This window comes from Podarcis bocagei (genome assembly GCF_964188305.1).
Source record: "Podarcis bocagei genome assembly, chromosome: 5".
NCBI lineage: Eukaryota > Metazoa > Chordata > Lepidosauria > Squamata > Lacertidae > Podarcis > Podarcis bocagei.
The window spans coordinates 8,995,909-9,008,605 of record NC_138129.1 but is presented as its reverse complement, the minus strand read 5'-3'; the positions used below and the strand labels follow the sequence as shown (position 1 = coordinate 9,008,605).

The window sequence follows — 12,697 nt, the reverse complement described above, 5'->3', positions numbered from 1 at the left end:
GGGCCCTCCTTCGCTGGAGGTTGGATGGCCAGCTGCGAGGAATTCTTAGCAGGCTCGCTCCACCTCCTCCTCCTCCCGACTTTGCTGCTGCTGCTGCTGCTGCTCGGCTTTTTTCCTCTACCGACGGCACGCTGTGCCTTGGAGAGGTTCCCGCTTCCTTGAGGGGGGCCGGCCAAACGCGCCCCCCAAAATGTTGCACCCGGTGCGGCTGGCACCCCTGGCACCCCCCACGCTACGCCACTGCCTATTGAGACTGCTGGGGCAGAAAGCAGGGAGCCCAATGGTAGACGAAGCCAGAGCTGCCACCACTGTCTTCCATCCCATAATTTTTCTACTCTGACTACCAACAGCTCTTTGGGATCCCAGGCAGGGAAAGGTCATTCCCATCCCCTGTCTTGTCCCCTGTTGCCAGATGAAGAACACGAGTTCGAGTTTCAGTTTTTGCCAGAGTCTTTGATGCATCCATCAGAGCAGCACCTGGACAAGGCAAGGGCTGAAGGCACTGCAGGTGAATTATGGGGCTAAGTCTGAGCTGAGATCTTGCTCTGACGAGTGACACACACCCTATTACTTCCTTCTGAAGAGCAGGGCGGGAATAAGACAAAGCACAGCCAATGACAAGCATCCAAGGACTGGGAAAGCAAGCTAGAACTCCTGCAAGTTTGTTGGGCCTTGTTCGCCTCCATTCTGCTGTCTCCATGTTTTTGGAGATGATGGAGATGATGGAGATGATGGAGATGATGGAGATGGAGATGGAGATGGAGATGGAGATGGAGGTGGAGGTGGAGGTGGAGGTGGAGTCAGCGCTGGTTCAGAATCTGGCTTACTATCAGCACCTCCACAGAAGGAGGAGGCACCTTCCTGGCAGGAGGAAACATTGGTGGCTCCAATTTAGGAGATGTCCAATAACACAGAGGCAACCCCTGTCCTCTGTCAACCTACTTGGACCCCCCCCCCGGGATCCACCTCCTGACTCCCTGAAACACTGCCCCCCTCCTCCAGCTCACACATTTCCTGATTTCACCTCTATCATCCCGCTAGGACCTTCTCCCTGATCATCTCCTACTGCTCCTCGGGATCTGACTGGGCGAAGTTAGAGGGGCAGGGGGCAACTGCTCTGCCTGAATCAAGTAAATAAACAAATTACTCAACTAAAAGTCAAAATAATCAGAATATTTGAAATCGAAATGCTCACTGAGGTCACTTGGATGATGTTGTGTCGCATTCTGGCAATCTGGCTGAGCAATAGGCATAGCTTCCACAAACTGACCAATCGCATTTTAGGTAGCTCAGTCTTGCCCCCCTCCAACATAAATCCCATACCCGCCCATGACATCTCCATGGGGCTCATGAGATCACCTGCTAATTGGAGATGACACAGAAAGAACCCAGAATCTTCTGCATGCAAATCAGATTGGTCGAATTCATGCTGTTCTGTTTTGGTTGCAATGGTTTTACTAGGCTTCCCCCTGCCCCCATAATCACAACTTTTAAACTTGCTTTTAGAACTATTTGATTATAATGTTGTATAACCCCCAGAACCTTGTGGCGAAAAGTGGGTAAGAAATATTACGGATAAATAGATGTTCTGCTACTGAGCTACTGTCCCAGTTGCATAGTGAGATTGGTTGATTGGCACCCAATAAGGCCACGACTGGGGGTGGGATTCAGACTCCGACAACTGTTGTCCACGTTGGATTCAGACACAGACTCTGTCATTTTAGGTCTCGATAATAAATCAAAACTAATTCCTTACATAGAAAACGTGTTAAGGACTAGCAGAGGAGATAATAGCCTGTGTTAAAAGAAGACCAGCTGTGCCTAGTTACATATTCTCCAGGCTACTACAATAGGAAGGGAATTTGTGGGAAACTGCTGCGTTGCAGCTGTTAGGGCTGGAGGTTTTCTCAGTACTTTAAAAAGGACAAAGTATGTCCTGTCCATTTATTACGGATAACAAGGTCCTCAACATGTCCCCGCACCTACTCAATTTTCTCCTCGCATCAATCATCAGCCACTTACTCAGAGAGTTTCATGGATGAGGGAGGATTTGCATCCGAGTCTCCCGAATCAAACCACTGTACCACACTGATTCACTTTTTAACACTCTGCGTTTGAATGCTCTGGATTTGCAGGGAGCCGATAGCAGTGGCATAGCGTGGGTTGCTGATGCCCGGGGCTAGCAAGTTGCCACAGGAGCAACCTGAACCAAGCAGGGCCCTGTGAACCACCTGCCTGCCCACACAGGGGGTAACCCAGCCAGCCAATGTGGCTCTTGGCAGGTGAATCCCTCCAGCACCCAGGTAGAGGAGTGCCAGGCTGGGCGGTGCTGGGGTCGCCCCTTGCCCACCTTCCTCCATGCACGCCCAGGCTGCTCTGCCACCTTTGCCAGGGTGGGACACGGATCCCTGTGAAAGCTGGCGCTGGGGGGCACCTGATTGCACCCAGTCAAAATTTTGCACCCAGGGCCATGACCCCCCAGTCGCCCCACGCTACGCCACTGGCCGCATGGAAATTTGGAAGGGCAGAGCATAAATGTCCAAATGCAAATTCACATCTGGGAGACCCCAAGCGATCATTTCTTCCACGTCCCCCTCCACCCGCACATTATTAATCCATTAGTTAATTAATACCTCGCTTAACTGCCGAAGCAGCTTCCAGATTGTGCATGCACACACAGCCACTTCCCGGTTGTACTTACGACATCTATAAGCTGTGCAATGGACAGTCCAAAGCGCACAATGACCACGTCCGAAATATTGGCCACCGGCCGGGACCACTTGTTGTACCCAGAGAAGAGTTTCTTCAGGAGGCGCTCCTCTGCGTGGGCTCGGGTTTCGACGTGGCTGAATGCTGCGGAGAGAGCAAAAGATGTGTGTGCACGTGTAACTAAATCATTTATTCAAAAACGGGATAAGTATAAGAGATATTTACAGAATAATAACAGCGGTACAATATCTACGGCAGTGTTTGAATGACCCATGTCTAAACGAACTGTTAAGAAAAAGGTACGAATTGTTGTAAGAAAGTATTAGAAAATACAGAAAGGTAATAATAAGTACATTCATCACCAAAAAAGTTCTATGCATCGGGAAAGGATAGGAAGTCTATTCTATGTTAGGAAAAAGATAGGAAAAAAGAGATTGCATAAACTTAATTTAAATTTAATTTATGTAAACATATGTAAGATTATAGGGACGTGGGTGGCACTGTGGGTTAAACCACAGAGCCTAGGGCTTGCCGATCAGAAGGTCGGCGGTTTGAATTCCCGCGACGGGGTGAGCTCCCGTTGCTCGGTCCCTGCGCCTGACAACCTAGCAGTTCGAAGTGCAAGTAGATAAATAGGTACTGCTCTGGCGGGAAGGTAAGTGGCATTTCCATTCACTGCTCTGGTTCACCAGAAGCGGCTTAGTCATGCTGGCCACATGACCCAGAAGTTGTACACCGGCTCCCTCAGCCTGTAAAGCAAGATGAGCACCGCAACCCCAGAGTCGTCCGCGACTGGACCTCACGGTCAGGGGTCCCTTTACCTTTACCTTTATGTAAGATTATTAGTACACAATTGTTTTCATCTTGGTATATTGTGTATGTTACCTATGAATTCCAATAAAGTATTTAAAACGGGGGGGGGGGCACACAAAACAAAACAAAACAAAAACATGTGTACCTAAAGTTATAAAATGAATAAGGGAAAGCAAAGGTTTCTCTAAACTACTTTGTGCATACTATTCTGCCCTGGAGCTCAGTGCGATATACAGACCTTATTAGGCTGACAACAACCCTGGGAGGGGCAAGGTGAGAATGGCAGCTGCCCAACCTTTTTGTCTGCTACTGCCTGCTGGTCTTTTATGCAGGGCTGTGAAACTCAACTCTGCCATGAGCTCTTGGCTGGCTCATGGGTGTAGCTGAATGTGTGAACGGGCTCCACTGAAAAAGCACCACATGGGAATTCTCTCTGTATTGTGGCAGCTCCATTCACTCAAACATCTTGATGCTGCAGATGCCATGGGATGAATGGATGTTGTACAGAGTTAGGGATGTGTTGGGGAATGCCTTCTTCACAAATGTCAATACCAATGGACCTGATCCGCAGCACATGTGGATCCTTCGAATTTCACATCTCTGGGTTTTGCCCTGCATTTCTCAGCTCAATAGAATACTGCAAAATGCTTTTTAAAATGCATGTTTTATAATAAAATGCAAGGTTTGAGAGCAAATACATTTAGAAATGCATATTTTGTGAGGAAAATGTAATCAGAAATACCACATGAATATGAATTTGTGTGTGTTTCTTTTTAAAAATCACCACATGAATGCGTGTGAAATTGATGTAGATTGGGAAAAGGCTGATCCATCCATCCCTATGCAGAAGGTATTTATCTGAGGATGTCTCTAGGAGAGTTCATTCGTGCAGGCAAACCAATGCTTGATCATATATTCTCACCACTCATTGATTGTATCACCAGGTATTGACTTGCATGTGTGAACCTGCCCTTCATTGGAGGCCACCAGAGGGCTGTGCACCAAATTATGCCAAGGCCTGAATTGGGTCGATTTTGGGGATCTGGGCATCATTCGAGTCAGATAGAGGTCCAGCGCCGAGGGTCTTCTGGCGGTTCCCTCATTGCGAGAAGCAAAGCTACAGGGAACCAGGCAGAGGGCCTTTTCGGTAGTGGCACCCGCCCTGTGGAATGCCCTCCCACCAGATGTCAAAGAAATAAACAACTACCCAACATTTAGAAGACATCTGAAGGCATCCCTGTTTAGGGAAGTTTTTAATGTGTGACATTTTAATGTACTTTTAATCTTTGTTGGAAGCCTCCCAGAGTGGCTAGGGAAACCCAGCCAGATGGGCGGGGTACAAATAAATTATTATTATTATTATTATTATTATTATTATTATTATTATTATTATAGCCCCAGGTTACTGCAGGTCGGGTTTCATGACCCAGAGTGATATGGGTCTGTCGAGGGGGTGGGAGACGAGACAGGCTAGAGGAAAATGGTGGAAGGGCTGAGAATAGAATGGACCTACCACACCAGGTATGTCTTATTGGGAAAACATTGGAGTGGGGAGGTGGAAGACTTTGGGTGCAGGGTGCGGTCTTTCAGGCTTGGATGTGGGGTGTGGACTTTCTGGCCTGACCTGTCCTCCCAATGCCCTGCCCCCAGAAGCAGCACCACATGGGATAGCATCCTCCCCATAGCAGCTGATAATTGGAGGATTCTACCTTGTGGGGTATAGGGACGTGGGTGGCACTGTGGGTTAAACCACAGAGCCTAGGACTTGCCAATCAGAAGGTCAGCGGTTCGAATCCTCACGATGGGGTGAGCGCCTGGTGCTCGGTCCCTGCTCCAGCCAACCTAGCAGTTTGAAAGCACGTCAAAGTGCAAGTAGATAAATAGGTACCACTCCGGTGGGAAGGTAAACGGCTTTTCCGTGCGCTGCTCTGGTTCGCCAGAAGCGGCTTAGTCATGATGGCCACATGACCCAGAAGCTGTACGCTGGCTCCCTTGGCCAATAAAGCGAGATGAGCGCCGCAACCCCAGAGTCGGCCATGACTGGACCTAAGGGTCAGGGGTCCCTTTACCTTTACCTTGTGGAGTGCTGGGTGGTGCTTCTTCTCAAGGCACCTCTCCTGCAAGGAAGGTGCTCACAAAGGATCAGCACCACACAAAAAGGGACTGCTCCACCCACCAGCTGGTAAGCAGAGGGTTCCATCATGTGGGTTGCAGGCTGCTGCTCCTTCATGAGGGGCCTCCCTGCAGGGAACACAGTTACGAATGATCAGCACCCCACAGAACTGAACCCTCCTGTTCTTGGTCTGGAGGGGGGAAGGAGATGCAGCAGTGCCTCCTCCTTCCTCCCCTCAACTTGTTACGTTTAAATTGGCTTTTTAAAACCCTAATTAGTTCCACCTCCAAATTGCTCTAGGGCTGGATATGGGGTGGAGTGGATGAACCCCCAGTCAGATACCTCCCCAAAGATGACATGTTTATCCGAGTGTTTCTGGTTATACAGTAAACGGCAATTCAAGCGTTCACAAATAGTACGTGGTACAGCTCTTCCAGTGAAGGACTGTACCACCTCGAGCTCCAGCGTGGAGGAATGTTGGAATGCTCTGCCACTACAAAAGCATTTCCTTGCATGAGGAAAGCTAGGAAGTCGGCATGGTGGAGGAGCTATGCTGAAACCCTTCTTCCTGACCTGCTTGCTTTCCACAGGCAGGGAATGTTTCCCTGTACGGAAGCTTCAAAGGTGGGATCCCACATCTGAGCCAGCAATCAGAAAGGGCTACGATCCAACACCAGAAACAAAATCATCCTCACTGCCAGGTGCCATCACATGGCCAACACTGGGAGGCAAACAGCCACCTACAGCACTCTGGACAGATCCAGGGACTAATAGATGCCACACATGCCAAAAGCGACCTTGAGAACTGGTGACTAGTTCACATAACTTGTGAGTAGTCACAGAATCATAGGATCATCTAGTCCAATGCAGGAGTATGCGGCTGTCCCATACGGGGATCGAACCTGCAACCTTGGCATCATCAGCACCATGCTTTCACCTGTTGAGCTATAAGTACTGAAGACAAACATGTCTAGATTCACCTCCCTTCTACGAATACACACATACAATGGTTGGTTCATGTTTTATGTTCTGTACCCTTTCCTGGAGGGACGCGGGTGGCGCTGTGGGTTAAACCACAGAGCCTAGGACTTGCCGATCAGAATGTCAGCAGTTTGAATCCCCGTGAGCTCCCGTTGCTCAGTCCCTGCTCCTGCCAACCTAGCAGTTCGAAAGCACATCAAAGTGCAAGTAGATAAATAGGTACCACTCGGGCAGGAAGGTAAACGGTGTTTCTGTGTGCTGCTCTGGTTTCGCCAGAAGCAGCTTAGTTATGCTGGCCACATGACCCGGAAGCTGTACGCCGGCTTCCTCGGCCAATAAAGCGAGATGAGCGCCGCAACCCCAAAGTTGTCAGGACTGGACCTAATAGTCAGGGGTCCCTTTACCTTTTACCCTTTCCTGGTATCTGTCTCGATGCAGGGTGAGTTATAACTATTTTTTAACAAATGGGATAAATTTTAGCTGAAAGCCAGTTGTGAATCATAACATCCTTGACTACTAAAGTCTTTCAAGGAAGTGGTAAGTTGCGATCCAGGTACTGTATGTGCCGGATTTCCTGATCTTGAAAAGAATTACTAGGAAGCAATCCCCATTGAACTCTCTGGAACATTTGCTATTTTTATTGTTCTGGCTGTTACAAACAGCTAAGAAATAGTGGGAAGGGAAGCGGAGGAAAGGCAGGGACAGAGACCAGCAGGCTGTGTGGGTTGCCTTTTGTTCCAGTGTGTCCATTTTGCTACGTATCCAGGAAAGCTTCCCTTAGCCTATCAGGTGAAAAAAGTAGATGTTGTGCAAGAAGATCAAACCTCTCCATTCTGAAGGAAATCAGCCCTGAGTGCTCACTGGAAGGACAGATCGTGAAGCTGAGGCTCCAAGACTTTGGCTACCTCGTGAGAAGAGAAGACTCCCTGGAAAAGACTCTGATGTTGGGAAAGATGGAGGGCACAAGGAGAAGGGGACGACAGAGGACGAGATGGTTGGACAGTGTTCTCGAAGCTACCAGCATGAGTTTGACCAAACTGCAGGAGGCAGTGGAAGACAGGAGTGCCTGGCGTGCTCTGGTCCATGGGGTCACGAAGAGTCAGAAACGACTAAACGACTAAACAACAACAACAAACATGTTTAAGAGTGGGCTGTAAAAAAGCTCCAGGTTTGACACGGATTTTCTTCATGACCATAGGAAATCCCTTTTCTCCTATTTTCAGTTCCCCATTCATAAAATAGTCTAGCTAGCGTATACCTCACATGGTTGTTTTTCTTTGTTTGCTTTGGTGGGGATAAATACACGCAAGCGAGCATTTTGCAAATGTGAACATGCCTCATAAATGATAAATATTCATAGGAAAATTAACCAAATTAGGATAGGGAGCAGGAACAAGGTTTCCAATAATTCATTTGATTTGGCCACCCTCCCCCAGTTCTTCTCCCCAAGCATTTATATCTGAATCAGATAATCATCTCTCTAGGGTGAGATTTAAGTTATGGCCGGGGCCCTCACTGGCTCGAAAAGTTTAAGGCTGCTGCAGAACCATTAAGGGAACTCTCCGAAGTGCATCTTGGTTTGTTTTGGGAAGCAAGCAAACAAATGAATAGAGTCCAGCTTGGCTCAGAAACTGCCAAGAAAAAAGGCTTTTGCAATCTTTGCAGCCACCTTCCCAAGGCAAGGATGCAGTGGAGGGGGAAAGCCAAGATGTTTGGCACAGAGAGCCACTAAACCACTTCCATTTACATGGGGAAAGTGAACTCCTTAATGCCAACAAAACTGCTCCAGAGTAAGCAGGCAGCGGATTGCACAGCCACCGTTTCCACTAGTGCTCAGCAAAGCTTTTCATGCTTTAGCCTGTCCTGGATTATATTATATTTTCTTTCTTTCTTTTTGAAGTGGAATGGGAAGGCTATATCTGGGGGATAATAAGACACCCTAGAAGGAGAGAGGGAGAGAAAACAGGTGCTGAGAGCAGGGAGGGAGGGGGGGGGAGAGAAACCAGACAATTAAAAAAGGGAATGGCTTTTCACAAAAACCAGACTTTGCAACTAGGAGTGTAAATCAAATGATGCATTTAGCAAGCAGTGTGTTTACTATTTAGATGCTAGGTGGTATGTTTCTCCTTTTATTTTGTTTATTTAACGTATTGCAACTTGCCTTTTGGGGATACCTCCCCAAAGGTGGCTAACAAACTTGCCACTCCTTCTAGTGCTTTTCTGAATGTATTGAGATTGTTATTATGGTGCAAACAATCTTTTCAACAGTTGTGCAGAAGTAGGACTGTATCCTCACCACAAACATATTGCAGACTGGAGGGAAGGTTGAGGCTGATAGAGGCATTTGTTGTTGTTTATTGTTCCTAGTAAGTTTCTTGCTGAGGTTAAAACTTCTCAGTTTATACTCTAAGGTGGGGTTTGAGGACCCTGCTCACACAGGCAAGGGTTCTATCCTGCCTTCATTATATCCTCTCCGACATCTAAACCCCAATACCTACTCCCAAAGTCACAGTGGCTGGCTGTGGTTGTTTAGCAGCAATCCAATGCACTCTGCACATGCTCCAGGGAGCCCATTCTCTAGCCATTCATCAGGTACCCAGTAAATAAATAAGCAAACACATTCCAAAGCAGCAGCGGTTAAAAAGGCTGAACAATCTGTAACGCTCCCCAGACAGAGGGGCAAATCAGCTCTCGTCTACCCCCCTGCAAATTCAGAGGGATCTGAAAAAGGACAATATCAGCCGCTTCCAAATCTTCCTTTGCATGTGTCTCTCTTCACCTAGAGCTTGACTGAAGCCCAAGCATCCTAGATCTCTGTTTCAACATGTGGTGTAAACCTCAAGGGAGTGCTGGTGAGGTGTAGCAGGCAAAGGGCTTGTCTACGCCAGCCTCGCCTAGCCTGATACTCACCCAGTTTTTTGGACTACAAATCCCACCATTGCTGGGCTGGTGGGGGTTTGAGTCCAGGGAAAGGTGCAGGTGTCCTCTGTACGCTGAAGGTCCTATGTTCAGTCTCTGACACCTGCAGTTGAAGGGAGCAGGTAGGATGTGATGGGAAACGCTCCTCTCTGCCTCCATCCTGGAGAGATGGTGCCGTTCAGCCCTATCTTGGGTTGATGGCCAAACCACTTGAGCTGAGATCAGGCAGTAGAGGCTTATCCATAAGGGGGAATGAATCTCTCCATGCCACAACTTCAGCCTGCCTGCTTTCTTCCTTACAACCGGTCGAGAGGGTGACACTGGCTGCCAGGGTCCTCCTCAGTCTCAGTGTGAGAATCAGAGTTAGAAAGGGACCACAGCAGTCATCTAGTCTGATCTCCTGCAGTGCAAGAATCTTTTTGCCCAATGTGGGGCTCAAACCCACAACCCTACCATTAAGATCCTGTCCTGCCTTCTATATGCAGAAACTCCCAGATTCAATCCCCAACATCTCCTGGTAGGGCAAGGCACTATTCCTAGCCTGAAACCTTGGAGAGCTACAGAACAGCATCAAAGTCTGGACTGGGCTGGATGGATGGACGAATGGTCTCACACAGTATAAGGCAACTTCCTGTGTTCCTGACCTTGCACAACTCTGCAGGGAGGCCAAACTAACATTAATTGGCTTTATTAATTGGTCCTGGATTGCTCCCCCCTCCCTCCCCTGTTGGTCTCCCTGCCTTCTGTCCAACAGTCATAAAGGACTCCTGCTGCCCCACCTTACCTGGTTCTTATGGAGCTTTCTTTCTGGCTGAAACTCACAGGATGACCTTGACCCCTGTTGCTGCGTCCCAGCCTAATCTACCTCACAGGGTTGTTGTACGGATACAATGGGGAAAGGTTTGTGCGTTTGCTTGTGGGCTTCTCCATGGGTAGGAAGACATCCAGATGGGACAAGCTAAATTCCGAGAGTCACTGTGTTTGAGGGGGCTGGGTTCTAATCTCGGCTCTGCCACAAGGCTGATCTGCTGACTTTGGACCAGTTTCACCACATAGCCTCCCTCAGAGGGCTGGTGCTGCTGCCGCTGCTGTTGGGAGAAACTACCCTGAACGGGAAAGGATTTATTGCAACATGAGAGCCACCAAGCATGTGCAAAGTGCAATATTTCCATATTGCTGGCTAGCCCTGATCAACCCTTGCAAATAATAATAATTAAGGGTTGTATCTACTCAGAGTAGACCCATGAGAATTAACCAACCGAAGCCCATTAATTTCGATGGGTCTACTCTGAGTAGGGATAGCACTGAATACACGCCCCCCCCCAAGCACATTTATATGCCTCCAGTAAGAGGCAAACAATACTCTTCGAGCAGTTATCCCAAGCCGTTTAAAAGAAAGCAGGGAGGAGGAGACGGAAGGGAGAATTTTAGGAGAATTTCTCTTGCTGCAGAGCGACAGGCGCACGGGGCTTCTGGCCGGGGTGTGGGGGAGAGAAACCGGCACACACAAAAAAGCGTGAAACTTACCAGGGAAGAAGTTTGCGCAGAGCAGTAAGAGGAGATGCTCTCGAAACGCGAGAAATCCCATTCTGGAGAGCCCTCGCCGACGCAAAGCCATCCCCCTCGCTCCGCTTTTGGTCAACGCACCCATTCCTTTCGCGTCAACTTCGGCCCCCTCGCCATCCTCGCCTGGTCCTGATCCATGGCTCCCCCGCTCGCCCGACCGCTCTGCCCTGAGCAAGAACCGGTGTCTGGGTCCGGATCCCCCGCCTGCTTCACAGTACGCCCTCTCCCAACATAAGCAGAACCCCTCCCGGCAAACAAAAAAACTGCTAGCCCTCTTGATCCTCCGGGTGGTCCCTCTCCGCCCGGATTCTCGGCTCTGCGCTGCGCAGCAGCAGCCCCCGAGCTCGGCGAGGTCGGTCTGCAACTGTTGGTCCCTTCCGCGGGATCCTCGATCTACTCAAGGCTGCTTCGCTGCCTTCGCCTCTTGCCTTCGCTGTCCTGCCTCTGCTGGGCTGGGCTGAGTTTTAGGCAGCCGACTGATGCGCTTCTCTCTCTCGCCACATCGAGATTGCCTCTCCCTTTTGACTTCTCTGCGCTCAGATTGGGCGGCGAAGGCGGGGGGGGGGGGGAGCCAGTGGCATCTCTCCCCTCCCCGGACCGTTGTGGGCTTCACCAGGCGGGACCGACCCCCATCCTCTTCTGAAGAGGTTGGGGAGGGGAGGGATGGAAGGGAAGGAAGGAAGGAGGAGATCCCACGATTCCCACCACAAGCCACGCGCAATAACCCAGGAGAGAAGACCAGGGATTGTGTTAAAGAACTGGGCGGGGAGCGGGGCGCTCCCAGAACTGGGGATGGAAAGATATATATTATTCCTGTCCAGATTTACACCTCACATACATAATTTCACGCTCCCCGCATCTTCTTTAAAGCTACAGTGGTACCTCGGGTTACATACACTTCAGGTTACAGACTCCACTAACCCAGAAATAGTACTTCGGGTTAAGAACTTTGCTTCAGGATGAGAACAGATATCACACGGCGGCGGTGGTGGCAGGAGGCCCCATTAGCTGGTTAAGAACATTCAGGTTAAGAACGGACCTCCAGAACGAATTAAGTTCTTAACCCGAGGTACCACTGTACTTCCTGCGCCGTTCCACCGATTTTTAAAAAAGAGAGAAATCTTGCAGTCTCAGGTTTTGATTGTTTTGCACTGGATGAGATGCGATCCTATGCACGTTTACTCAGAAGTAAATCCCGACTGTTGACTCCGATGGGACTTACTCCCCGGTAAGCGTCTACAGGATTGCAGCCTTCCCGGATTCATCTTTTAACTCTGAATATTTGTTTATAGCAATCCCATGGGGCGGGGGGGGAGCATAGGATTTGAGTTCCTGGTCGAAGCAGACACCGTTTTAAGACAACTTTTGTGGGTGATCCGCTTGTCGCTGGCTGTTGGCGCGCGCGCACGTCCGTTTACTCCGCATCCAGTGCGCTCCTGCTGCCGGGTTGGGGACCCGTGTGTCCACACGGCGTTAGCCACATTTCCATTCTAACCTGCCGTTCCGGATGAAACAGTCCGCTTTGTTGCGTTTATGAATCGAGGCGGTGCACTCGTTACCAGCTTTTAAAGCTCAGCCGGGTCGTTCTGTTTCTCA

The 12,697-nt window shown here is 49.3% G+C and overlaps 1 protein-coding gene across 2 annotated transcripts in view; it reads right to left on the bottom strand.

Annotated features, from left to right (window-relative positions):
• CHRNA4 (cholinergic receptor nicotinic alpha 4 subunit) overlaps window positions 1-11,797 on the bottom strand; it is an 84,444-nt gene extending 72,647 nt beyond the window's left edge. The window contains exons 1-2 of one of the 2 annotated variants that reach the window (XM_081196213.1): window positions 11,063-11,797; window positions 2,702-2,853 (exon numbers count right to left, since the gene is read on the bottom strand). In XM_081196213.1, coding sequence (XP_081052339.1) covers window positions 2,702-2,853; window positions 11,063-11,186 — 276 coding nt within the window. In that variant the 5' untranslated portion in view covers window positions 11,187-11,797. The remainder of the gene's footprint in view (window positions 1-2,701; window positions 2,854-11,062) is intronic. The other variant, XM_081196214.1, reaches the window with a different exon arrangement.
• Between the last annotated feature and the right edge of the window lie 900 nt (window positions 11,798-12,697).